The sequence below is a fragment of the Scyliorhinus torazame genome, chromosome 13, assembly GCF_047496885.1.
Source record: "Scyliorhinus torazame isolate Kashiwa2021f chromosome 13, sScyTor2.1, whole genome shotgun sequence".
Taxonomy (NCBI): Eukaryota; Metazoa; Chordata; class Chondrichthyes; order Carcharhiniformes; family Scyliorhinidae; genus Scyliorhinus; species Scyliorhinus torazame.
Genome location: NC_092719.1, coordinates 107,034,674 through 107,061,844, shown reverse-complemented (window position 1 = coordinate 107,061,844; position 27,171 = coordinate 107,034,674). Strand labels below are relative to the sequence as shown.

The following is a 27,171-nucleotide window of genomic DNA, read 5'->3' as shown; positions in this document are numbered from 1 at the left end:
TTCAACTGCTCCTCATATGAAAAGTCCTTCATTCCGGGAATGATTCTTGTGAACCTCGTCTGGACCTTCTCCAAGGTCAGCACATCCTTCCTTAGATATCAGGCCCAAAGCTGCTCGCAATATTCCAAATGGGGTCTGACCAGAGCCTCACATATTCTCAGCAGTACATCCCTGCTCTTGAATTTTGGCCCTCATGACATGAAAGCTAACATTGCATTTGCCTTCCTAACTGCCCAATGAACCTGAATGTTAACTTTAAGAGAATCGTGAACTAGGACGCCTAAGTTCTTTTGGGTTTCTGATTTATAATAATAATCTTTATTATTGTCACAAGTAGGCTTACATTAACACTGCAATGAAGTTACCGTGAAAATCCCGTCATCGCCATACACCAGCGCCTGTTCGGGTACATTGAGGGAGAATTCATAATAACCAATTCCCCTAACTGCACGTCTTTCAGGACTTGTGGGAGGAAACCGGTGCACCCGGAGGAAACCCACTGGGGATCGAGAAAAAATAAAAATCCTTATCACTCAGGGGCAAAAAGTGCCAGGGACCCAACTCCCCGGGACTTCCAGTGGTGGCCATGGTGTGAGTGGTCACACACAGGGCAGCTCCTGCTTGAAGGGACAGAAAAGAGTTCTTTTTACCCGATACTGGGTGGAATTTTGATGAAAAGGCGGAGGTGAATGTTGGAGGAGTAGTTTCCCCCGGGAGTGGTATGTCTGCTGGTTATCAAAGCCGGCAGAAAACAGTGAGAGACTAGGCTAAAGAGTTGGAGCAGGCCTTACTGCAGCAGCAGCCACTGTAAGCATGCAGGACAGGAGGAAGGGCTGATGCAAGTTGGAAGGCCCCAGATGGAGCAGCTGATGGCTTTTATTGAAGAGGAATTCTGCTAGCACAGGAAGGAAATGAGGGAGCATCGCTCGAAGGCCATCGAAGGAGCTGTGGCACCCCTGAAGAGTTCTTTGGAACGGGTGGAGAAGTGTTTGGAGGTGCAGGGGTCGCAGATTCGGGAGATCAAAGGAGTGATCTTGGACCACAGCGATTGTGTGGTGGCTCTGGTGATGGAGGTGAAGCTCCTAGGAGACCTCTGTAAAATGTTGAGGGCAAAGGTGGAGGGGCAGGTGAATGCCTTGAGAAGGCAGAACCTGCAAATAGTGCGCCTGCCTGAAAGAGTGGAAGGTGCGAGTGCCGCGAGGTACATTTCGAGGATGCTGGCGGGGCTGGTGGCGAAGTGGGTGCTGGATAAGGCCCCTGAGGCGGACAGAGCACACAGGTCTCTGAGACAGAAGCCTAGAGCGGGGGGAGCTGCCGCGGGCGGTGATTGTGACACTCCACAAGTTCGTGGAGAAGGAGAAGATTCTGCAGTGGGCCAGTGAGAAGTGCAACTGCGAACGGGAGGGGAACAAGGTCTGAATATACCAGGACATTGGAGCCGAGCTGGCAAAACAGGTGTGTGGGCTTCAATAGAGTCAATGCGGTGTCATATCGACAGCAGATTAGGTTTGGGGTGCTCTACCTGCCGAAGCTTTGGGTGATGTATGAAGGGCGGGAGTACTATTTTGAAACCCCAGATATAGGTTTTATCAAGGAACATATACTGGGGGAGAACTGAACTGAATGATCTTGGGAGACTGAGGTGCATTGAAGTAATTGGGGATACGGGTAGAGTGGGGGTTGGAGTGATGGGGGAGTGGTTCCTCCGATGTGGTTTTTTTTCCTTCTTTTTACTGTTTTGTTGACAAAGGGTAGCAGGGGTGAAAAGTATTTAAGAGGACAGCTATCCCCATCCCCCCCTCCTGCTGCCTGGCGCTGTGATTTTTCTTTTTGTTTGTTCTTGGGGAAGGTGACCTGTGGTTCGAGATGAGTGTGGTAATCACCACTAGTGGTATATTGTATGTACTACGGCACTGCCAGTATATTACAGGTATGACGGTAAATCCCTGCCTGCTGGCTCCGCCCAGCAGGCAGCGTATAAAAGTGTGTGCTCTCCTGCGCTGCAGCCATTCTGGTTCCAGCCACAGGAGGCACAACATCTTGTTCAATAAAGCCTCGATTGTTCCACCATTCTCGTGGTAATTGACGGTACATCAATTTATTGAACAAGATTTTAAAAGATGGATTTCCTCGGCTTCTGCGGGAGGGGATCATTGAGGCCAGTAACAGCCCCTGGAGTGCTCAAGTAGTGGTAGTGAAAACTGGGGAGAAGCACAGGATGGTCATTGATTACAGTCAGACCATCAACCGGTACACGCAGCTCGACGCGTACCCCCTCCCACGCATATCTGACATGGTCAATCAGATTGCGCAGTATTTTCCACAGTAGACATGAAATCCGCCTACCACCAGCTCCCCATCCGCCCGGCGGACCGCCAATACGCTGCGTTCGAAGCAGATGGCCACCTCTATCACTTCCTTAGGGTTCCCTTCGGCGTCACCAATGGGGTCTCGGTCTTCCAGCGAGAGATGGACCGAATGGTTGACCAGTACGGGCTGCATGCCACCTTCTTGTACCTAGATAACGTCACCATCTGCGGCCACGATCAGCAGGACCATGACGCAAACCTCCACTATTTCCTCCATACCGCCAAACTCCTTAACCTCACCTACAATGAGGATAAATGCGTGTTCCGCACCAACCGCTTAGCCATCCTTGGCTATGTAGTGGAAAATGGAGTCCTAGGGCCTGACCCCGACCGCATGCGCCCCCTCCTGGAACTCCCTCTCCCCCATTGCTCCAAGGCCCTGAAATGTTGCCTGGGGTTTTTCTCATATTATGCCCAGTGGGTCCCTAATTATGCGGTCAAGTCCCGCCCACTCCTCACGTCCACAGTTTTTCCCCTGACGGCTGAGGCCCGCCAGGCCTTCAACAACATCAAGGCAGACATCGCCAAGGCCATGATGCACGTGGTCGACGAGTCCCTTCCAAGTGGAGAGCGATGCATCGGACGTGGCTCTGGCCGCCACCCTCAACCAGGCTTTCTTGTCCTGCACCCTCCATGCCTCCGAAATCCGTCACTCCTCTGTCGAATAGGAGGCCCAAGCCATTGTGGAAGCTGTGCGGCGTTGGAGGCATTACCTGGCCGGCAGAAGATTCACTCTCCTCACTGACCAACGGTCGGTTGCCTTCATGTTTAATAATACACAGCAGGGCAAGGTCAAAAATGACAAGATCTTGAGGTGGAGGATCGAGCTCTCCACCTATAATTATGAGATCTTGTATCGCACAGGGAAGCTCAAGAGCCCCCTGATGCCCTATCCCGCGGTACATGTGCCAGCGCACAGGTGGACTGACTCCGGGCTCTTCACTATGACCTCTGCCACCTGGGGGTCACCCGGTTCTTCCATTTCATCAAGGCCCGCAACCTGCCCCACTCCATTGAGGAGGTCAGGACCGTCACCAGAGACTGCCAAGTCTGCGCAGAGTGCAAGCCGCACTTCTACCGGCCAGATAGAGCACACCTGGTGAAGGCCTCCCGCCCCTTTGAGCGCCTCAGCATGGACTTCAAAGGGCCCCTCCCCTCCACCGACCGCAACGTGTCCTTCCTCAACGTTATTGATGAGTTCTCCCAGTTCCCCTTCACCATCCCATGCCCCGACATGACTTCTGCCACGGTAATTAAAGCCTTGCACAGCATCTTCACTCTGTTCCGTTTCCCCACCTACATCCACAGCGATCAGGGATCCTCTTTCATGAGCGATGAGCTGCGTCAGTTCCTGCTCAGCAAGGGCATCACCTCGAGCAGGATGACAAGCTACAACCCCCGGGGAAACGGGCAGTGGAGAGGGAGAACGGGACGGTCTGGAAGGCCGCCTGCTGGACCTGCAGTCTAAAAATCTCCTGGTCTCTCGCTGGCAGGAGGTCCTCCCCGACGCGCTCCACTCCATCCGGTCGCTCCTCTGCACCGCCACTAATTTGTTTTTTTATATAAATGTAATGCTTTTCCAACCAACATTTTTACATAACAAAAATAAACAAGAATTATTAAACAAAACAAGGTGGGTGTGGTCTTCATACAAAACACAACTTACATTATATCAACAATTCCCCCCCCCCCCACCTGAATTCTTTAAGCGCCGGGCATGCCCAGAACATATGGGCATGGTTCGCCGGACTCCCTGCACATCTCGGGCACCTGTCTTCCACCTCAAAAACCTTACACATTCTCGCCGTCGTCATGTGTGCCCGATGTACCACCTTAAACTGAATTAAACTGAGCCTGGCACATGATGAGGAGGAATTCACCCTGCCCAGGGCATCAGCCTACAGGCCCTCATCTAGCTCCTCACCCAGCTCCTCCTCCCACTTGCCCTTCAACTCCTCCACTGAAGCTTCCTCCGCCTCCTGCAGCTCCTGATATATGTCCGACACCTTCCCCTCCCCTACCCAGATGCCAGACACAACCCTGTCCTGGATCCTACGCGGGGGCAGCAGCGGAAATGGCCCCACCTGCTTTTTAAGAAAGTCCCGAACCTGGAGGTGCCTGAACGCACTCCCCGGAGGCAGGCCGAACTTCTCCTCCAGCGCCTGCACGCTGGGGAAAGTCCCGTCTATAAACTTGGAACCCCCCCATCTATCCTATCCGGAGCAAATCTGTGGTTATTCCGTATCGGGGTCCACACTGAGGCCCCCTCCTCCTGCCTATGTCTCCTCCACTGCCCCCAAATTCTCAGTGCCGCTGTCACCACCGGACTTGTGGTGTATCGCGCCGGCGAGAACGGCAGCGGCGCTGTGACTAGTGCGCCTAGACTGGTGCCTTTACATGACGCCGCCTCCAGCTGCCCCCATGCCGCCCCCGCCTCCATCATCCATTTCCTGATCATGGTCACATTGGCCGCCCAATAATAGCTGCAGAGGTTTGGCAGAGTCAGTCCTCGCACCCCCCCCCCCCACCCCCCCCCCCCCACCCCCACCCCACCCACCCACCCCCGGCTACGCTCCAAGAATGCCCTTTTAACTCGCGGGGTTTTATTCGCCCACACAAATCCCGTAACCATCCTATTCACCCACTTAAAAAAGGACTTGGGGATAAAAATGGGGAGGCACTGAAATGCGAAGAGGAACCTGGGGAGAACCGTCATCTTCACAGTCTGCACCCGTCCCGCCAGGGAAAGCGGGAGCATATCCCACCTTTTAAACTCTCCCTCCATCTGCTCCACTAGCCGGGTTAAGTTGAGCCTGTGCAGGGCATCCCAGTTCCTGGCCACTTGTATCTCCAAGTACTGAAAGCTCCTCCCCACTACCTTGAGCGGGAGCTCCCTCAGTCTCTCCTCCTGGCCCCTAGCGTGGATCACGAACAGCTCACTCTTCCCCACGTTCAATTTATACCCTGAAAAGCTCCCAAAGTCCATCAGGATCCGCATGACCTCCCCCATCCCCTCTAGCGGGTCCGAAATGTACAAGAGGTCATCCGCGTAGAGGGAGACCCGGTGTTCCTCCCCCAGCGCACCAGCCCCCTCCAATCCCTTGATGTCCTGAGCACTATGGCCAACGGCTCAATTGCCAGGGCAAACAGCAACGGGGACAGGGGACAGGGGCCTCGTCCACCGGTGCAGCCTGAAATACTCCGACCTTAGCCGGTTCGTGGACACACTCGCTACAGGGGCCTGATACAGCAGCTTGACCCACCCTATGAATCCCTCACCAAATCCAAACTTGCTTAAAGCTTCCCACAGGTATTCCCACTCCGTCAAAGGCCTTCTCCGCATCCATTGCAGCCACTACTTCCGCATCTCCCCCCTCCGAAGGCATCATGATAATGTTCAGGAGCCTCCTCACATTCGTGTTCAGCTGCCTGCCCTTGACGAAACCCGTCTGGTCCTCCCCAATCACTCCCGGGACCCAGTCCTCTATTCTGGTGGCCAGAATTTTTGCCAGCAGTTTGACGTCTATATTCAGGAACGATATCGGCCTGTAGGACCCACACTGAAGCGGATCATTCTCCTTCTTCAAAATAAACAAAATCAATGTCTGCGATATTGTCGGGGGAAGGGTCCCTCTCTCCTTTGCCTCATTAAAGGTTCTGAACAGGAGTGGGCTCAGTAGCACCGAGAACGTCTTATAAAATTCTACGGGGAAGCCGTCCGGACCCGGGGCCTTGCCCGGCTGCATGCTTGCCAGCCCCCTGACTACCTCCTCCAACCCAATCGGGGCCCCCAGTCCCTCCACCCGCTCCACGTCCACCCTCGGGAACCTCAACTGGTCCATAAACTGCCTCATCCCTCCCCAGGGGGTTCCGACTCGTAAAACTTCCCGTAGAACTCCCTGAAGACTTCATTGACCCTCTCTGGGCTCAGCACCATGTTGCCCTCCTTATCCCGCACTCCCCCGATCTCTCTAGCCGCCTCCCTCTTGCGCAGCTGGTGCGCCAGCATCCTACTCGTCTTCTCCCCATACTCGTAGACTGCCCCTTTCACTTTCCTCAACTGTGCCTCCGCCTTCCCCGTGGTCTGCAAGTCGAACTCTGCAGTTTCCGGCGCTCGTTCAGCAGCCCCCCTCGGGGGCCTCCGCGTACCTCCTGTCTACCCTGAGTATCTCTCCCACCAGCCTCTCCCTCTCTGCCCTCTCCTTCTTCTCTCTGTCTGATCTAATAGAAATTAACTCTCCCCAACGACCGCCTTCAAAGCCTCCCACACCACTGCTACCGTTACCTCCCCTGCGTCATTCGCTCCCACATAGTTCTCAATGCTCCTCCTTATCCACCCACACACCTCTTCATCCACCAGCAGCCCCACATCCAGTCTCCAGAGAGGGCGCTGCCCCCGCTCCACCCCCAATCACAGGTCCACCCAATGCGGGGCGTTGTCCGAGACCCCAATGGCCAAGTATTCGACCCCCTCCACCCTCGGGATTAGCGCCCTACTCAACACAAAGAAGTCTATCCGCGAATAGACTTTATGGACGTGGGAGAAAAAGGAGAACTCCTTCTCCCTTGGCCGCGCAAATCTCCACGGGTCCACACCGCCCATCTGGTCCATGAGCTCCCACAGGGCCCTGGCCGCCGCCGGCCTCTTTCCCGACCTGGACTTGGAACAGTCCAAGACCGGATCCAAGACCGTATTAAAGTCCCCTCCCATAATCAAGTTACTTGACTCCAAGTCCGGGATCCTACCTAGCACGCGCCTCATGAAGTCCGCATCGTCCCAGTTTGGGGCATGTACATTCACTAACACCACTCGGGCCCCCTGTAGCTTGCCACTCACCATTATGTACCTGCCCCCCTTGTCCGCCACGAAGCTCCTCGCCTCAAACACCACTCGTTTACTGACCAAAATTACCACCCCTCTGGTCTTTGAGTCTAACCCCGAGTGAAACACCTGTCCCACCCATCCTCTCCTTAACCTCGTCTGGTCAGCGAGCTTTAAGTGCGTCTCTTGCAACATGGTCACGTCCACCTTCAACCCGTTTTGATGCGAGAACACGCGGGACGTCTTGCCCGGCCCATTCAGGCCCCTCACGTTCCACGTGATCAGCCTGGTCGGGGGGTTTGCACCGCCACTAATGAGACCCCTCATGAACGTGTGTTTGCCTTCCCCAGGAGGTCCACCTCCGGGGTCTCGCTCCCAACATGGCTGACAGTTCCTGGACCCGTCCTCCTCCGGAAACATGTGCGTTGCCATAAATCGGACCCCTGGTCGAGAAAGTCCACCTCCAACATGCAAACCCGCAGTACGCCTACGTAGCACACCCCGACGGGCGCCAAGACACCGTCTCCCTCTGGGTCCCCACCCACGACCCCCGACCTGACACTGCTCCTTCCCCTCCCCCGGTTGCCTCATTCACCCCTGCACCACTCACCCTCCCTCCAGCAAACCTCACCTCAGCCCCCACCCCTGCAGGATCCGTCCTCCCACTGGATCCACTCAGGGGTGACAAAGACGAGGACAACACGCTCCCGGAGTCGCAGGTGACCAGGTCGGCACCCATATCACCAGCAGGACTGAGGCGATCGCGGCGGAAGGCCAAAGCCCCCGACAGACTTAATTTGTAATGTTTCCGTCACCCCCGCCGGACTTTTTTTTAACAGGGGGTGAATGTGGTAAACACCACTAGTGGTATATTGTATGTACTACAGCACTGCCCATATATTACAGGTACGACGGTAAATCCCTGCCTGCTGGCTCCGTCCAGCAGACGGCGTATAAAAATGTGTGCTCTTCTGCGCTGCAGCCATTCTGGTTCCAGCTACAGGAGGCACAACATCTTGTTCAATGATGCACTATCAATTACGATGAGACCAGAGTAGAGAGTAATCAAGGCTTTATTACGCAGAGATGTGGAGCCTCCCGCAGCTGCTGCCGAAATGGCTGCAGCTCGGACAGCCCACAAATTTATACCCCGCCTACTGGGCGGAGCCAGCAGGCAGGGATATACCCCCGTACCTGTAGTACAGGTTATCTTGTGCCCGTCGACCTTCACTGCCGGCGAGGCGGTCGCGAGGTTGTGCAGTCGGGACTGGTCGATCGTGACGGAGACGATTGCAGGCGATGAGTGGCCCGATGAGGTGCCCGATGAGCAGGGGTCCTGAGGTGGGGAAGATGGCGGCGCCCACAGGCCGCACGTGTCCTGAGACAGGCAAGATGGCGGCGCCCACGGGCCGCACATGTTGTGAGGCGAGCAAGATGGTGGCGCCCACGGGCCGCACGAGGTCTGAGGCGAGGAAGATGGCAGCGCCCGCGGGTCGCACATGGGGGTTGCCGGGACAATAGCGGCGACCGAGCGGGCCTGGCACACAGCAGCGAAATATCTTTTCTTCCCACAAGCCTTCCAGAGCACACTCCATGCCGGGCAGCGCTGTCGGGGGTGTTTTGAGTGTCCGCAGAAGTAGCACTTGGGTCCCCCGGGATGCGTGGCGCAGGCCTGGGGTTGGCTGGGGGAGGTCGCTGATGGGTCCACATGCGGTCGGGGGCATACGCCTGTATATTGCGTGAAGCGACTGTGAGCGAGAGCGCTAGTTTCTTGTGATTGAGGGTAGCCCCTTCTAAGAGGTGCTGGCGGGTGTAGGCCGACCCTATGCCCGTAACGAACGCGTCTCTAAATAGCAGGTCAGAATGTTCAGCGGCCTGAGGCTAGGTTAGGGATTGTTTATTGCTCACCATAGAGCTGACCTCTCCACTCCAACACAATCTCTCCAGTGTTGGCTGATTCTTTACGCACACCTGTGACAATTGGAAGATTTTAGGAAAATCGGATTATAAATGCAGTGGGCAATTTAAGGGTTAAAAACCTGGGATGGAATGCGTTTGACTGCAGTGGTCATGTCTTTGTTTAAAGAATTCTGTTTGCAGAGCCTGGGTGTTTTAGCAGCCAGAAGATGAAATTGATGTTTTCAGTCTGGGCTAATGCACAGTGGAGTAACTCAGGTGGTCCCTGGGGAGGTAGTGTGCTTTAGTAGCCCGCAGAGATAGGAGGCTGGATTCTCTAATTTTGAGACTAAGTGCTGACGCCAGCGTCAAAACGGTGGAGTTTCATGCCAGAAAAACTGGCGTGAAAGGACTACTAATTCCAAGCCCTGCAGGAGGCTAACAGGGGCCCGGAGTAAATTTTGCAGCTTTTGCTGCAGATACAGGCCCCCACACTTCCGGGACAGAGGCAGCGCATGCGCACGGTGGCAGCCTCCAACGGCCGCGCCGTGCTCCATGGCGGACTCGAACTGCGGAACCAGACCCAAGAAAGAGACCCCCCCGATCGGCCGCGCACCCGGCCCTCAAACCTCACACGAACATTCCCCAACCGCCTATAAGGCCCCTCCCCCACCCCGGCCTCCAATCCGCCCATCCCAACCAGGGCGGCTGCGGAGTGAGTCTGCAGCCGCCACGTGAATATCCCGGCCGGCTGGAGCACATTAGTTCCACGCCATCGGGACTTCGGCCGGTTGGGGCGGAGGATTGCTGAGTGGGCCTCTGGCAATGGCCCCAGGCGGCACGGTGTACTCCCCGAGTACGCCGCTTTTCGGGACCCGCAGAATCTGTGAACCTGCACCAATCTCGATTTCTGCGTCAAACTGGATTCTCCTCCACGGCGCCGGCCACGATTCCGGTGTCGGGGTGCGGAGAATCCAGTCCAACATGTTTTTCAGCTTGGGGAGATGACATCATTGCTGGGTAGAGCTCAGAAAGGCGGAGAGGCAGTGAGTTTGGAAAAGCTTGAGAGAGAGAGGAGCTGAGTTCTGATCTGCCTGACTCTGATTCCACAATTCGTTCCAAGTTGGATAGGTTACAAAAAAAGTAATGATATTTTAAAGCAGTGTAGTCTTCTCTGAGTACAAGGAAGAGGCTGTAACAAGTTGAAGCAGCTATTTGAAGATATTCAGCCAGAGGGGTTCCAACCAGAATCAAATCTATTTTATAATGGAAGTATTAATCTCTGACCTGCTAATTTTAAACTGGATTAAGTGCTGTATGTTTCTTTTCTTGTTGTTTATTGGGAAATTATGGGGGTGATTCTCCAAAATGGAGACCAAGTGTTCGCGCTGTCGTGAACCCTGTTGCATTTCACGACGGCGTGAAACTGGCACGGGGACAACTGATTCTGTCCCCCACAGGGGGCCAGCACGACGCTGGAGTGGTTCACGCCGCTCTAGCCTCCCTTCCCAGTGCCAAATGGGCGCCGCGCCAACCTATGCATGCGCAGTTGGGCTGCGCCAACCTGCGCATGCGTGGGGGACTTCTTCAGCGCGCCGGCCCCGACTCAACATGGCGTCGGGGTTCAGGGGCCGGCCGCGTACCAAAGTAGGCCCGGGGTGGAAGAGGCCGGCCCGCCGATTGGTGGGCCACGATCGCGGGCCAGACCCCATCAGAGGCCCCCCCCGGTGAGGGAGCGTTTATCCCCGCCCCACAGGCCGCCTCCGACCCTTCGCGCAGTGTTCCCGCCGGCAGCCACCAGGGGTGAACGGCGCCGGCATGACTCTGCCGTATCCGCGTGGCCGCGCGGCCGCTCGGCCCATCTGGGCCGGAGAATCGGCGGCCCCGCCGCGACTGGCGCCGCGCCAAACACGCCGGTGCAAATGGCGGCGATTCTCCACATCTCGGAGAATCGCGCGCCAGCGTCGTCGGGGCCTCATGGCGCGGTTGCGGCGATTATCCGGCCCGGCGCGGGGCTCGGAGAATCGCGCCCTGTATAGTTGTGTTAAGGGTTAATTGGAAGTTGTTCTTTTCGGGTGTGAAGTTAAAAGTTTAATATTGTATAAATAATATAGTTTTGTTTAAGAAATACTTCCAGCCACACAGCTCCCACGCAGGTCCCGGTACTTCGGGCTTTTCTGCTTTATTTGCAAGGAATTTTGGGGATCTAACCCGACGACCTGGTGGAGCAAACGAGAGTGAATCAGGTGATGTTGAAGAGAGGCGATGGGGGGGACATTACAAGTGCCATGCCCAAACAAGGATTCAACAAAGATGGCGAGGGAATGGCCATGCCCATCACCCTTGAAATGATGGCGGGGTGATGGCAAATGAACTAGAGAGGTTCGGTAGGGAGATGGATGAGCGATTCCTGAGGCATGGCCATGAGGGCATAATTTAAAGTTATGGTGGAGGAGGCTCTGGGCCCCGGTAAAGGAGCAACTGGGCAAGATGGCTAAGGCGGCAGGCAAGCAGGCTGAGAGACCTAAAGGCGAGAAGGCCACGGGGACCGACTCACGTCATTGGAAGCCGAAATGGCGATTGTCGGTGACAGAAATAAGGGCCTCAAGGTGAAACTTGATGATATGGGGAACAGGTCCAGGGGGATGAACATAAGGCTGGTGGGTCTGACGGAGGAACTTGATGGCCGACTGAGTACCTTTCTGCAAAGTTCTCTCAGCGGTGAAGAGGTGTTTGCTGCGCCAGAGCTGGACCGGGCCTTGAGGCAGAAGCTGCGACCAAATGAGCCACCGCGTGCAGTGATCATTTGGTTCCACAGTTTCCAGAGGAAGGCGCGTGTCCTGGAGTGGGCCAAAAAGTACCCAAGCATTGACTGGGACGGTAGCATGGTGGGAATTGACCAAGATATTGGCACGGAACTGGCGAGGCGATGGGCGACCTTCAATGAGGTGAAGACTGTCTTGTACAATCGTGAAGTGCGATTTGGGGTGGTATGCCCTGCAAAGCTGAGGGTCACATTTGACTCGAAGGACTTTTATTTCAAAACTCCGGAGGAGGCTGAGGACATCATCAGAGACCATGGACTGGGCATGGTTTGAGGGATGCGGGTGGGCTGATGGGTGGTTCGGGTTTTACTGTTTGATGTTGATATGAGGGGGGTTGAGGTTATGGTAGAGATGGTTAGATAGTGGATGTTTCATTTGCTCTGTTTTCATGTTTATTCTTCTGTACGTGTTTAGTACTCTGGGGGGACGGGGGGTTTCTTCCTCGAGTTTTGTTTTTGGTTTAATAGAGGTGGAAATGAGGACCAGGGGGAGGGACGAGCTTGGGGCAGGAGCAAAAATGGTGGCTAGGGAATAGGTGGGGCTTGGGGGAGGGGGGGGGGGGTGCTCACCTTGCTAGTGCGAGGAGGTAGGCCTATTAACGGAAGTCAAGTGGGGTAAGAGGCTGCGACTCCTTGGGCCAGTTAGGTTAGGCTCGATGGGCGGGGATGGTAGTAAGAGGAGGTGGGTAGGCTTTCTGCTGACTGGAGGGGGGGGCAAAACTGATAGTGACCAGGACCTTTTTCTGTGTTCCACCACTGGGGTGGGACGGGTCGCCACCTTAGCTGGGCTATGGCCTGGGAATCATAGGTGAAGCTGTGGTCTATCATGGTGGTAATGGCTGACTTGAGGTTGAGGAGGGGGGTGAGAGACCCCCAACAGGGTGCTCACCTGGAATGTCCGTGGCCTGGGGGGCTCAGTCAAAAGAGCAAGGGGTTTTTGCTCATTTAAAGAGTCTGGGGGTCGACATTGATGGGGATTAGATGTGGCTTCGGAAAGCTTGGGTGAGCTAAGTTTTTCATTCAGGGTTCGACAGCAGGGCCCGAGAGGTGGCGATTCTCGTTAATAAAAGGGTCTGGTTTTGTTCGGAGAAGGTAATAGCGGATGAGGGCACGCGACTTGCCAAAGTCACGGAGGTTTTAGAAGGGGAAGGTGGTGTTGGTAAATATAAACACCCCAAATTGGGACGATGCAATGTTCAGAAAACAGTTGCTGGCAGCAATGCCAGATCAAAATACCCTTCAACTCAGGATGCGGGGAACATGAATTGCGTGCTAGACCCGAGGGTGAGTCGCTCTAGGCCAAGGTCGCTGGTCCGGGGGGTGGGATGGCAAAGTCTTTAATTGCCTTTATGTGGGGGGTGGCGGGGGGTGGACGGATAGACTCTTGGCAGTTCGGACATCCGGAGGAGAAAGAGTTTTTGTTCTTTTCCTCAGTACCTGATGTGTTTTCCAGGATTCATTACTTTTTCATGGGCCGGGCGCTGTTGGCAGAATTGAAGAGGTCTGAGTACTCGGCGATGGTTATTTCTGACCATGCCCCACATTGGGTGGGCCTGGAGTTGGAGGTAGGCCGGGGGTTAAATGTAGACCTGGGGTTCTGTGCAAGGATCTCAGGGCTATCCAGGATTACATTTTGAACAACGATAATGAGGAGGTCTCACCCTCGATACTATGGGAGGCACTGAAGGTGGTAATTAGGGGAGAAATTATATCTTTCAAGGCACATGCAGAGGCAAGGAGGGAGCAGGAAAAGCTGGTAGATTATATTATAGAGGTTGATCGCAGGTATGTGAACAGTCCATCCCAGAGATATTATTGGAGAGAAAAAAACAGCAAGCGCAGTTCGATTTGGGGCGGGATTCTCCCCTACCCGGCGGGGCGGGGGGTCCCCGTGGGGTGGAGTGGCGGGAACCACTCTGCCGTCGGGCCGACCCAAAGGTGCGGAAGTCTCTGCACCTTTAGGGGCCAAGCCCTCACCTTGAGGGGCTAGGCCCGCGCCGGAGTGGTTTGCGCGCTGCTGGCTGGCGGGAAAGGCCTCTGGTGCCACACCAGCCAGGGCCGAAAGGTCTACGCCGGGCGACGCGGGTCGGCGCATGCGCGGGAGCGTCAGCGGCTGCTGACGTCATCCCCGCCCATGCGCAGGGGAGGGGGTCTCTTCCGCCTCTGCCACAGTGAAGACCATGGCGAAGGCGTTAAAAAAAAGAGTGCCCCCACGGCACAGGCCCGCCCGCGGATCGGTGGGCCCCGATCGCGGGCCAGGCCACCGTGGGGGCACCCCCCTGGGCCAGATCGCCCCGCGCCCCCCCCCCAGGACCCTGGAGCCTGCCCGCGCCGCCTTGTCCCGCCGTTCAAAAGGCGGTTTAATCCACGCTGGCCGGCCAACCATTCCAGCAGCGGGACTTCGGCCCATCGCGGGCCGGAGAATCGGCGGGGGTGGGCCCGCCGACCGACGCGGTGCGATTCCCGCCCCCACCAACCGGCGCGGCGCGATTCCCGCCCCTGCCGAATCTCTGGTGCCGGAGACTTCGGGACATAGCGGGGGCGGGATTCACGCCAGCACCCGCCGATTCTCCGACCCGGCATGGGGTCGGAGAATCCCACCCCTGATCTCTATGAATGAGGCAGTGTGACAGTTGACGTGAGCTAAAGGGGTAATCTTCGAGTATGAGGAGAAGGCAAGTCAGCTCTTGGCATATCAACTGAGGAAATGGGAGGCAGAGAGGGAGATTTGTAAAAATGTGTAGACCAGCTGGCCCCTTTATTGTTGGGGATGTTCAGGGACTCCTCGGAAAGAGGTGCTCTGCCACAGACGCTGGGGCAGGCGTCGATATCCCTGCTCCTGAAGAAGGACAAAGACCCTGCAGACTGCGGGTCATATCGTCTGATCTCCCTGTCAAATGTGGATGTATAGCTTCTCGCTAAGGTGTTGGCATTAAGACTGGAGCCTTGTCTCCCAGAGGTGGTGAGGAAAGACTCAACAAGATTTATAAAGGGGCAGAAGTTGACGGCAACTGTGAGGTGGCTGTTGAATGTGGTGCTTATCCCGGGGGGCAGGGCCGGGTTCTGGAGATCATAAATTTGCTTGATGCAGAGAAAGCGTTCGACCGGTAGAGTGGGACTATCTGTTCGCGATACTGGGTTTGGACCGGGCTTCGTAGCGTGGGGCAGGCTGTTTTATGCGGCCCCATTTGTCAGTGTTTGCACTAACAGTGAATTCTGAGCCCTTTTGTCGATACAGGGGCATCAGGCAGGATGTCGGATGTCCCCTCTGTTGTTTGCGTTAGCAATCGTGCCACTAGCCATGGCACTGAGGGCTTTGAAAGCTTGGGAAGGAATAGTTTGAGAGGGATGGAGCATAGGGTCTCGCTATACGCCGCCGATTTGCTGTTATACGTTAGAGATCTGGAGGCGTCAGTGGGAAACATTATGTGGATCTTGCAGCGCTTCGCGACCTTTCTGGCTATAAGTTAAATATAGGACAGAATGAATACCTGGTGGTTGGAGCACCGGGGTGGAGAGGGGAACTTGGTGGGTTGCCGCTCCGGCTAGCAGGAAGTCAATTTTGGTATTGGGGCGTCCAGATAGCAAAGGACTGGGGGAAACTCCGGAGGGTGAAGTACACAAATCTGGTTGTGAAAGTTAAGACAGCCTGTAAAGGGGGGACGGTCTCCCACTATCCCTGGCGGGCCGAGTACAATCGGTTAAGGTGAATATCTTGCCGAGAATTTTATTTTTATTTCAGTGCCTCCCTGTGTTCCTGCCCAAGGCGTTCTTCAGAGAGATCGACCGGCTTGTGTCTGGGTTCATTTGGGCGGGTAAGGGCCTGAGGATCAGGAGGAAGGTGCTCCAGAGAGCGAGAGACAAGCAGGTGGGCTTGGCCTTGCCAAACTTTCAATATTACTCTTGGACGGCCAATGCTGAAAAAGTGCTAAAGTGCTGCAGAGATTCAGAGGAGCTATGAGTCCGGGTGGAAGCAGAGTCCATGAGGGGGGCAAGCCTGGGGGTATTGGTAACGGCTCCGTTCCTGGTGGTGCAGAAGAAACACTCAACTAACCTGGTGGTAGTAGCCACATTAACAATTTGGAGGCAATTCCTTCAATATTTCAATTTGAAGACTGCCTTGAGGCTAGCTCCCATCTGTGTAAACCAGTTATTCAATCAGGCTAAGTTGGATGTGAAGTTTAGGGAATGGAAGGAAAAGGGGTTGGAGAAGGTGGAAGATTTATTTTGAAAGTGGGTTCACTAGCCTTGGGGAGGTGAAGGAGAAATATGGGTTCAGGTATCAGATGCCGATGGGTTCAGGTATCTCCAGGTGCGTAATTGGGTCAAACGGCACTTTCCAGCCTTCCTGGTGAAGCAGCTCGAGCTGATTTTATCCTGCTCCGGGTCGGAGGTGGCAAGTACGTCGGGCATAGACCAGCGGATTGTGGGGTAGGAGATGTGCTCGGTTGAAGGTGTGAGGGGCGATATTGGAAGAGGGGGTTTGGTGTGAGGCACTGAGGAGGGTGAACGCCACCTTGTCCTGTGTGAGGCTGAATCTCATTCAGCTAAAGGTAGTGTTTCGAGCACACCTCACAAAGGCTAGAATGAGTCGGTTTTTGCAGTGGCGTGGAGGATAGATGTGATAGGTTGTCGAGGGGGCCAGTGCGCCAACGTACATGTTCTGGTCGTGCTCACACCTGGTGGGCTTCTGGAGGTCCTTTTTCAGTGCTGTGTCGGCAATTTGGGCATTGGTTTGAAGCCTTGTCCACTGGTGACAGTTTTTGGAGCACCGGACTGGACGGGGGCAGATGTCCTGGCCTTTCTCTTGCTTTTGACAAGGAGGCGGATCCTCTTGGGCTGAAGATTGACTACACCACCAAGTGCCACGACGTGGCTGGGTAACTTGATTGAGAAGGTCAGGTTTACCATGAGAGGGTTGATGGAGGGGTTTTATCGCAGATGGTGGCATTTCGAATGTACTTTAAAGAGTTGGTCCATGTTAGCTGTTAGGGGTATGGGGGTAGGGTAGGTGTGGGGGGGTGTTAGTCATGAGGTTATAGTGTTGTAAGGGGAAGTGGGAGGTGAGGGTTCTTACTGTTTAGTTGTTATTCTGTGTTATTGTATGCTTTCTATAAAAATTATAATAAAAATATTTCCAAAAAGAAAAGAAATATCATAGTCCTATTTTTTCATGCAATCATTCCTGGAGCGAATCATTCTTTCTGCACATCTTAAAATAAACTGAAATCAAAACTCAGCACTTGTTCCTCCTGTTACCTTAAACTACTGGATACTTAACATCCATCAGCAGAATCTATTAGATACAAAATTAAGGCCCCATTACCATCGAGGTCATTGGACGTGGGAATACCCCTTGAGGTCCAGCAGTAAAACAGTGTTCTGGTGAGTGCTCTGCTGAGTGCTTCAAGTGCTTACTGGTGTTTATAAGGGTTCCTTCATTCACCTTTTAATTCTAGCACCCCCAATCCCCTCACCGACTCTGTTCATGCCCCTCCCCCATCACCCGGCCCTGCTCAGCCCCTCCTCTCCCCACACCTTCCCTCCTCCCCACACCCGGCGCTGCTCACCCCATCTCTCCAGCACTGTTCAGCCGCTCTCCCCCCATGTCTCCGTCGCGGCTCACCATCCTCTTCCTCCACCCCCAGCACCCTGGGCTCCTCAGTCCCGTCAATGTCAGAGAAGAGCCAAGGGGGGAGAGGGGCAGGTGAGCAGAGTCGGGGTAGGGGTAGTGAGAAGGTCTCAGGAGTGAGGTGGAGGATGTTTGCAGTACTGACTGTGCTGGGTCCAGGAGATGGGGGGTTTCCAGGATGGGGCATTCGGGGGACCATAGAATCCCTACACTGCAGAAGGAGGTCATTTGGCCCATCGTGTCTGCACTAACCCTCTGCACTCCCTTGCCCTAGCTCTGTAACCCCATAACCCCAGCTAATTTGCACATCTTTCGACACTAAGGGACAATTTTAGCATGGCCAATCCACCTAACCTGTACATTTTTGGACTGAGGGAGGAAACTGGAGCACCAGGAGGGAATCCACACAGACACGGGGTGAACATGCAAACTAAACATAGTCACCCAAGGCCAGAATTGAACCGGGGTCTCTGGTGCTGTGAGGCAGCAGTGCTAGCCACTGTGCCACCTTGCCGCCCAGTGCTTTGACACTCTTCCTAATGTAAAGGGCTTTGTAGCTGACGCAGGGTCTGCATTTGACTGAAGCAGCGTTAAATAAATCAGTGTAAATAACTGGGTAATTACTGGGAAGACAGCCCTAGTTTATATGCTGACAGGTCCCAGTGGTTGGGGCTCCAACAGAAACATTTCTCAGTTCCTGGAACTTTCTGCGCTATTCCTGCTGACAGACTCAATAACCTGGGTCAACAGTCTTATCCAGAGCAGCAACGCTGTGAGCCAAAATTGAATTGCACAACGTGACCAAGTGTTTAATGTTCCAGGGTCACCACTTGGTCATCTGTAATGGTGGAACGTGGTGAATTTCAAAGCTATTGCAAGAAAAGCATTTCAAAAGCTTGACTGAGATAATCCCGAATTCCTTTTATCACAACAGGATGTGACAGGGAGGAAGAGAAAACAATATCAGCTTATTGATTGGACATGAGAAGAAGGAGCCTGACATCAGGAAGAAAGAGGAATGTGATTGGTTTGGGGATTAGATGAGGTTTCTTTAGGGTTTGTTTGTTAGCCTAAGAGTACAACCATAGACTATTATGTGTAAAAAACATTTTTGTTGATCTCAGTACTGTTCTGGACAGGAGAGGTGGATAATTCACACAGCACTAATTTCTCCTCTCCCCACCCAGCGCTAACAGAAAGGTGTTTTTGAGTTCTTTCCCTCTTTAGAAATGGTGGCGTATTTCCCAACCCATTGCTTTTGGCATCTTCCAATTTTCCATTAATAACCCCACAGCAAATTCAAGATAGGATGATTAGCTTATTGCAGACACTCAAAATGCAGAAGAGGGTTCACAACATTCCCCTCATAGTCAGACAATAAAGAGAAGGATAGAGAAAAATTTACAGTCTCTATCTTTATAGTCTTTATAGGAAATAAATATTTGCCAGAAATCTCCGCCCGTCCGCTGGCAGTGGGATTTTCTGGTCCCATAAGATATAGAAGTAGAATTAGGCCATTCAGCCCATCGAGTCTGCTCTGCCATTCGATCATGGCTGATATGCTTCTCATCCCCATTCTCCTGCCTTCTCCCCATAACCCCGATCCCCTTATTAATCTTAAAGACACTCAGTGACTTGGCTTCCACAGCCTTCTGCGGCAGATTGACCAACACTGGCTGAAGAAATTCCTCCTCATTTCTGTTTTAAAAGATTATCCCTTCAGTCTGAGGCTGTGCCCTCATGTTCTAGTTTCTCCTACTAGTGGAAATAGACCCAGAGTCCTCAGCGCTCCTCATATGACAAGCACTTCACTCCCTTCACCCCCCCCTGCAGGTTTCCCGATGGCTTAGGGTGCCTTCAATGGTAATTCCCACTTACAGCGGCACAATGGGTTCCTGTATGGATTACTTGCTTTGTGCCAGACCAGGGCTGTTAGTCTATTATATTATATTATATCCACGTTAGTCATTAGTGTGGTAGGAGGGCATCTTTTTGGGTTGACAGCACCATCCTGTCTTACAGCTGCAACATAGAGAACCGGTCAGCAATTTGTACACAGCAAACTTAATGGTGTTTGTTGAGGGATAAACATCGACCAAGAGACTGGGGGAATCATCCCTTCTCTTCTTTCAGTGGGATCTTTTGCATCGACCCGAGAGGGTAATCTCTCTCACGACTGCACCACACTGCTGGCCAAGATTGTGTGCCCAATTCCCTTCACCCCACAACAATCTGACCGGGAGAGTGCCACCATTCAGCTATAGCTATGACCTAAATATACAGTTATGTTGGTGCATTGGAGACTCAAAATATGACACACGTTAAAACTTACCTCTTTTACCAAGCTTTTGCTCACTTTAATGTTGTCATGTCTCTTTGTCCAGTTCAACTGCAAATGTTATTTGATTATGCTCCTGTGAAGTGCTTTGGCACATTTCGCTACAATTGAGGCACTACATAAATGCAGTTTGTTGTTGATTAAGGAGATTTCCACTGGCACCACCCAGCCGGATTCCTGGCAGTGTCCATGGCTCCCTTTCAACCCGATTGACACTGCCAGTCATTTCACACCAGAAATTTACAAACAGGTGCCAATGGGTAGACCTTTAAACTTTCAATGACCTGAAGATGGACCTAAATACCAGATAGACTTTGAGCTTAAACAGTCAGGCATAGTAAACCACAGCAGCAACAGCAGTGTAGCACTCAGTGTGGGCTGGAGTTTCCTCCATTCACTATTATCTCAAACCAAATAGGAAACAGCTGCAAAGATGACAAAATCTGCCACTGCCTTCACTCCAGGGTCAAATTTCTTCCCTCTCCCCTTTCCCCCATCTACCACACATAAAAGTTTGGTGGAGGAACAGGGGCGTCATTCTCTGACCCCCCGCCGGGTCGGAGAATGGCCGTTGGCCGCCGTGAATCCCGCCCCCGCCCCTGCCGAAGTCTCCGGTACCGGAGATTGGGCGGGGGCGGGAATCGGGCCGCGCTGGTTGGCGGGACCCCCCGCTGGATTCTCCGGCCCAGGTGGGCCGAAGTCCCGCCCAGAAATTGCCTGTCCCGCCGGCGTAAATCAAACCTGGTATTTACCGGCGGGACCAGGCGGCGTGGGCGGGCTCCGGGGTCCTGGGGGGGGGGGCGCGGGGCGATCTGACCCCGGGGGGTGCCCCCACGGTGGCCTGGCCCGCGATCGGGGCCCACCGATCCGCGGGCGGGCCTGTGCCGTGGGGGCACTCTTTCCCTTCCGCCTCCGCCATGGCCTCCACCATGGCGGAGGCGGAAGAGACTCTCCCCACTGCGCATGCGCGGGAAACTGACAGCGGCCGCTGACGCTCCCGCGCATGTGCCGGGAAACTGACAGCAGCCGCTGACGCTCCCGCGCATGCGCCGCATTTCCGCGCCAGCTGGCGGGGCAACAAACGCCATTTCCACCAGCTGGCGGGGCGGAAGTCCCTCCGGCGTCGGCCTAGCCCCTCAATGTTGGGGCTAGGCCGCCAAAGATGCGGCATCTTTGGGCCGGCGCGATGCCCGTCTGATTGGCGCCGTCTTTGGCACCAGTCGGCGGACATCCCGCCGTTGGGGGAGAATTTCGCCCCAGATCTCTTCCCTCCACCTGACCATAACTAATTGCCCAGGATAGCCCGATTGCAAAATACCAACAGGCCAGGGGAGCATCTGGTCCCAATGTTATAAACTGGAGGAGGACAACCTTCCTTCCATACGGACCCCAAACACCCTTCTTCAAAGGTCCAGTCTCTACTGAAGACTACAGCTCTTAATAATCTGAGGGTCTCATCTGTCCCTTCAATCATAGATTCATAGAATCACTAGAGTGCTGAAGAATGCCATTTTTCCCATCACGTCTGCACCAACCCTCCAAAGGAACACCCTTCTCAGGCACTGTAACCCCGCTTAACCTTTTGGACACTAAAGGGAAGTTTAGCCAATCCACCTAACCTGCACTTCTTTGGACTGCGGGAGAAAACCGGAGAACCCAGAGGAAACCCACACTGACACGAGGAGAACATGCAAACTCCACACAGTCACACAAGGCTGGAATTGAACCCAGGTCCCTGGCGCTGTGAGACTGTGGCATTAACCACTGTGCTGCCCACCCATCTTGATGTGCAGCATTACCAGCAGCTTCTACAGTTCAACTAATGGCTCCCGCATGATATTGGGGGCCCGTTCAGAACCCCACCCTGACTGGTTAATAACCCGTAACTAGGGAAACAAGAGGTCAGATCTGTCAGTGATGTGGACGGTAGGTCTTGGCCTGTCATAATGTCACCCTGTCCAGATACAGCCATGTCCGGATATAGCCATGTCCGGATACAGCCCTGTCCAGAAACAGCCCTGTCCGGATACAGCCATGTCCGGATACAGACCTGTCCGGACACAGCCATGTCCGGACACAGCCATGTCCGGATACAGCCATGTCCGGATACAGCCCTGTCCAGATACAGCCCTGTCCAGATACAGCCCTGTCCAGAAACAGCCCTGTCCGGATACAGCCATGTCTGGATACAGCCATGTCCGGATACAGCCCTGTCCAGATACAGCCCTGTCCAGATACAGCCCTGTCCAGAAACAGCCCTGTCCGGATACAGCCCTGTCCAGATACAGCCCTGTCCAGATACAGCCCTGTCCAGAAACAGCCCTGTCCAGATACAGCCCTGTCCAGAAACAGCCCTGTCCAGATACAGCCCTGTCCAGATACAGCCCTGTCCAGAAACAGCCCTGTCCGGATACAGCCATGTCCGGATACAGACCTGTCCGGACACAGCCATGTCCGGATACAGCCATGTCCGGATACAGCCCTGTCCAGATACAGCCCTGTCCAGATACAGCCCTGTCCAGATAGAGCCCTGTCCGCATACAACGCTGTCCAGATACAGCCCTGTCCAGATAGAGCCCTGTCAAGATAGAGCCCTGTCCGCATACAACGCTGTCCAGATACAGCCCTGTCCAGATACAGCCCTGTCCAGATAGAGCCCTGTCAAGATAGAGCCCTGTCCGCATACAACGCTGTCCAGATACAGCCCTGTCCAGATAGAGCCCTGTCCGCATACAACGCTGTCCAGATAGAGCCCTGTCCGGGTACAGCCCTGTCCAGATAGAGCCCTGTCCAGATACAGCGCTGTCCAGATAGAGCCCTGTCCGGATACAGCCCTGTCCAGATAGAGCCCTGTCCGGATACAGCCCTGTCCAGATACTGCCCTGTCCAGATACAGCCCTGTCCAGATACAGCCCTGTCCAGATACAGCCCTGTCCAGATAGAGCCCTGTCAAGATAGAGCCCTGTCCGCATACAACGCTGTCCAGATACAGCCCTGTCCAGATAGAGCCCTGTCCGCATAACAACGCTGTCCAGATACAGCCCTGTACAGATAGAGCCCTGTCCGCATACAACGCTGTCCAGATAGAGCCCTGTCCGGATACAGCCCTGTCCAGATAGAGCCCTGTCCAGATACAGCCCTGTCCAGATAGAGCCCTGTCCGGATACAGCCCTGTCCAGATAGAGCCCTGTCCAGATACAGCCATGTCCGGATACAGCCTTGTCCGGATATAGCCGTGTCTGGATACAGCCTTGCCTGTATACCCCCTGTCCGGATACAGCCTTGCCTGTATACCCCCTGTACGGATAAAGCCTTGTCTGGATACCCCCCCTGTCCAGATACAGCCCTATCTGGATAACCCCCCTGTACGGATACAGCCTTGTCTGGATACCCCCCTGTCCGGATACAGCCTTGTCTGGATACCCCCCCTGTCCAGATACAGCCTTGTCTGGATACCCCCCTGTCCAGATACAGCCTTGTCTGGATACCCCCCTGTCCGGATACAGACTTGTCTGGATACCCCCCCTGTCCAGATACAGCCTTGTCTGGATACCCCCCTGTCCAGATACAGCCTTGTCTGGATACCCCCCTGTCCGGATACAGCCTTGTCTGGATACCCCCCCTGTCCAGATACAGCCTTGTCTGGATACCCCCCTGTCCAGATACAGCCTTGTCTGGATACCCCCCTGTCCGGATACAGCCTTGTCTGGATACCCCCCCTGTCCAGATACAGCCTTGTCTGGATACCCCCCTGTCCGGATACAGCCTTGTCTGGATACCCCCCTGTCCAGATACAGCCTTGTCTGGATACCCCCCTGTCCAGATACAGCCTTGTCTGGATACCCCCCTGTCCAGATACAGCCTTGTCTGGATACCCCCCTGTCCGGATACAGCCTTGTCTGGATACCCCCCTGTCCAGATACAGCCTTGTCTGGATACCCCCCTGTCCAGATACAGCCTTGTCTGGATACCCCCCTGTCCAGATACAGCCTTGTCTGGATACCCCCCTGTCCGGATACAGCCTTATCTGGATACCCCCCCTGTCCAGATACAGCCCTATCTGGATAACCCCCCTGTACGGATACAGCCTTGTCTGGATACCCCCCTGTCCGGATACAGCCTTGTCTGGATACCCCCCTGTCCAGATACAGCCTTGTCTGGATACCCCCCTGTCCAGATACAGCCTTGTCTGGATACCCCCCTGTCCGGATACAGACTTGTCTGGATACCCCCCCTGTACGGATACAGCCTTGTCTGGATACCCCCCCTGTCCAGATACAGCCTTGTCTGGATACCCCCCCTGTCCAGATACAGCCTTGTCTGGATACCCCCCTGTCCAGATACAGCCTTGTCTGGATACCCCCCCTGTCCAGATACAGCCTTGTCTGGATACCCCCCTGTCCAGATACAGCCTTGTCTGGATACCCCCCTGTCCGGATACAGCCTTGTCTGGATACCCCCCCTGTCCAGATACAGCCTTGTCTGGATACCCCCCTGTCCGGATACAGCCTTGTCTGGATACCCCCCCTGTCCAGATACAGCCTTGTCTGGATACCCCCCTGTCCGGATACAGCCTTGTCTGGATACCCCCCTGTCCAGATACAGCCTTGTCTGGATACCCCCCCTGTCCAGATACAGCCTTGTCTGGATACCCCCCCTGTCCAGATACAGCCCTATCTGGATAACCCCCCTGTACGGATAAAGCCTTGTCTGGATACCCCCCTGTCCGGATACAGCCTTGTCTGGATACCCCCCCTGTCCAGATACAGCCTTGTCTGGATACCCCCCTGTCCAGATACAGCCTTGTCTGGATACCCCCCTGTTCAGATACAGCCTTGTCTGGATACCCCCCCTGTCCAGATACAGCCTTGTCTGGATACCCCCCCTGTCCAGATACAGCCTTGTCTGGATACCCCCCTGTCCAGATACAGCCTTGTCTGGATACCCCCCCTGTCCAGATACAGCCTTGTCTGGATACCCCCCTGTCCAGATACAGCCTTGTCTGGATACCCCCCTGTCCGGATACAGCCTTGTCTGGATACCCCCCTGTCCGGATACAGCCTTGTCTGGATACCCCCCTGTCCAGATACAGCCTTGTCTGGATACCCCCCCTGTCCAGATACAGCCTTGTCTGGATACCCCCCCTGTCCAGATACAGCCCTATCTGGATAACCCCCCTGTACGGATAAAGCCTTGTCTGGATACCCCCCTGTCCGGATACAGCCTTGTCTGGATACCCCCCCTGTCCAGATACAGCCTTGTCTGGATACCCCCCTGTCCAGATACAGCCTTGTCTGGATACCCCCCTGTCCAGATACAGCCTTGTCTGGATACCCCCCCTGTCCAGATACAGCCTTGTCTGGATAACCCCCTGTCCAGATACAGCCTTGTCTGGATACCCCCCCTGTCCAGATACAGCCTTGTCTGGATACCCCCCTGTCCAGATACAGCCTTGTCTGGATACCCCCCTGTCCGGATACAGCCTTGTCTGGATACCCCCCTGTCCGGATACAGCCTTGTCTGGATACCCCCCCTGTCCAGATACAGCCTTGTCTGGATACCCCCCTGTCCGGATACAGCCTTGTCTGGATACCCCCCCTGTCCAGATACAGCCTTGTCTGGATACCCCCCTGTCCAGATACAGCCTTGTCTGGATACCCCCCTGTCCGGATACAGCCTTGTCTGGATACCCCCCCTGTCCAGATACAGCCTTGTCTGGATACCCCCCTGTCCGGATACAGCCTTGTCTGGATACCCCCCTGTCCGGATACAGCCTTGTCTGGATACCCCCCTGTCCGGATACAGCCTTGTATGGATACCTCCCTGTCCGGATACAGCTCTCTCTGTCTACCCCCCTGTCCGGATACAGCCCTCTCTGGTATACCCCCGTCCGGATACAGCCCTCTCTGTATACCCCCCTGTCCGGATACAGCCCTATCTGTATACCCCCCCTGTCCAGATACAGCCTTGTCTGGATACCCCCCCTGTCCAGATACAGCCTTGTCTGGATACCCCCCCTGTCCAGATACAGCCCTATCTGGATAACCCCCCTGTACGGATACAGCCTTGTCTGGATACCCCCCTGTCCGGATGCAGCCTTGTCTGGATACCCCCCTGTCCAGATACAGCCTTGTCTGGATACCCCCCTGTCCGGATACAGCCTTGTCTGGATACCCCCCCTGTCCAGATACAGCCTTGTCTGGATACCCCCCTGTCCAGATACAGCCTTGTCTGGATACCCCCCTGTCCAGATACAGCCTTGTCTGGATACCCCCCTGTCCGGATACAGCCTTGTCTGGATACCCCCCCTGTCCGGATACAGCCTTGTCTGGATACCCCCCTGTCCAGATACAGCCTTGTCTGGATACCCCCCCTGTCCAGATACAGCCTTGTCTGGATACCCCCCTGTCCGGATACAGCCTTGTATGGATACCCCCCTGTCCGGATACAGCTCTCTCTGTCTACCCCCCTGTCCGGATACAGCCCTCTCTGTATACCCCCCTGTCCAGATACAGCCCTATCTGTATACCCCCCCTGTCCAGATACAGCCTTGTCTGGATAGGGGTAACTCCAGACAGTAAATTTTACACTGCGAAGCACTGATCATGGAACCTCATGCAATACAATTTACTGTCAACTCTTCCACGGGACATTGGCTAATAGTCAGAGTCTGAAGAGATAATTTAACTCAACGCAGCAATGTGAGAGACATCATTATCCCACAACTCTGTAGTGCACGGCAAATCCATCTCCCAGTTGAGAGCAATCGCTTTTATTGAACTTACCAACCACAATCTTGCTGCTGAAAAGGAAGAGCAGGATATGGAGAGACTTCATTTTGTACAGCCGTAAGGGTCATTGATGTTGCTGCCGGGTTAATATTCTGCTGATTGCTCTGGGCTCAATGCATGACCCTTTTCACAATCTCGTTGCAGCATTCTGCCAATGTTTGTGTTTGGTTCACTTATTAACCTCCTGGGCAGTAGGTGTTTTTAGTAACTTGAGGAAGCTAGCAGTAGTAGAACGGAGGTTTATTTAACTATATACAGTATTCTGCACAAAGCATTAACTCGCTCCCAGCCCCGTCCTTACTGGGAGAACGAACCACACCAGGCCCTGCTTTGGGCCGGCTGTTATGTAAGCCTGTTACAGGTTCCAGCTGGGTGGCCTCCAACCCCTATCGGGGAAGTCGTACTCCACGGGTCCTACGTGGCGATAAACAATGGTTTCTCCGTGGTCCTCGTGGGGGTTATAACAGTGTTCAACATAAATAGACTACATTAACTTCTT

General features: G+C 54.4%; 1 protein-coding gene across 1 annotated transcript in view; it reads right to left on the bottom strand.

Annotated features, from left to right (window-relative positions):
- Positions 1 to 26,828, bottom strand: part of mst1 (macrophage stimulating 1) — a 261,194-nt gene extending 234,366 nt beyond the window's left edge. The window contains exon 1 of the mRNA XM_072472033.1: positions 26,667 to 26,828. Within this exon, the coding sequence (XP_072328134.1) occupies positions 26,667 to 26,718 (52 nt within the window). The 5' untranslated portion in view covers positions 26,719 to 26,828. The remainder of the gene's footprint in view (positions 1 to 26,666) is intronic.
- Between the last annotated feature and the right edge of the window lie 343 nt (positions 26,829 to 27,171).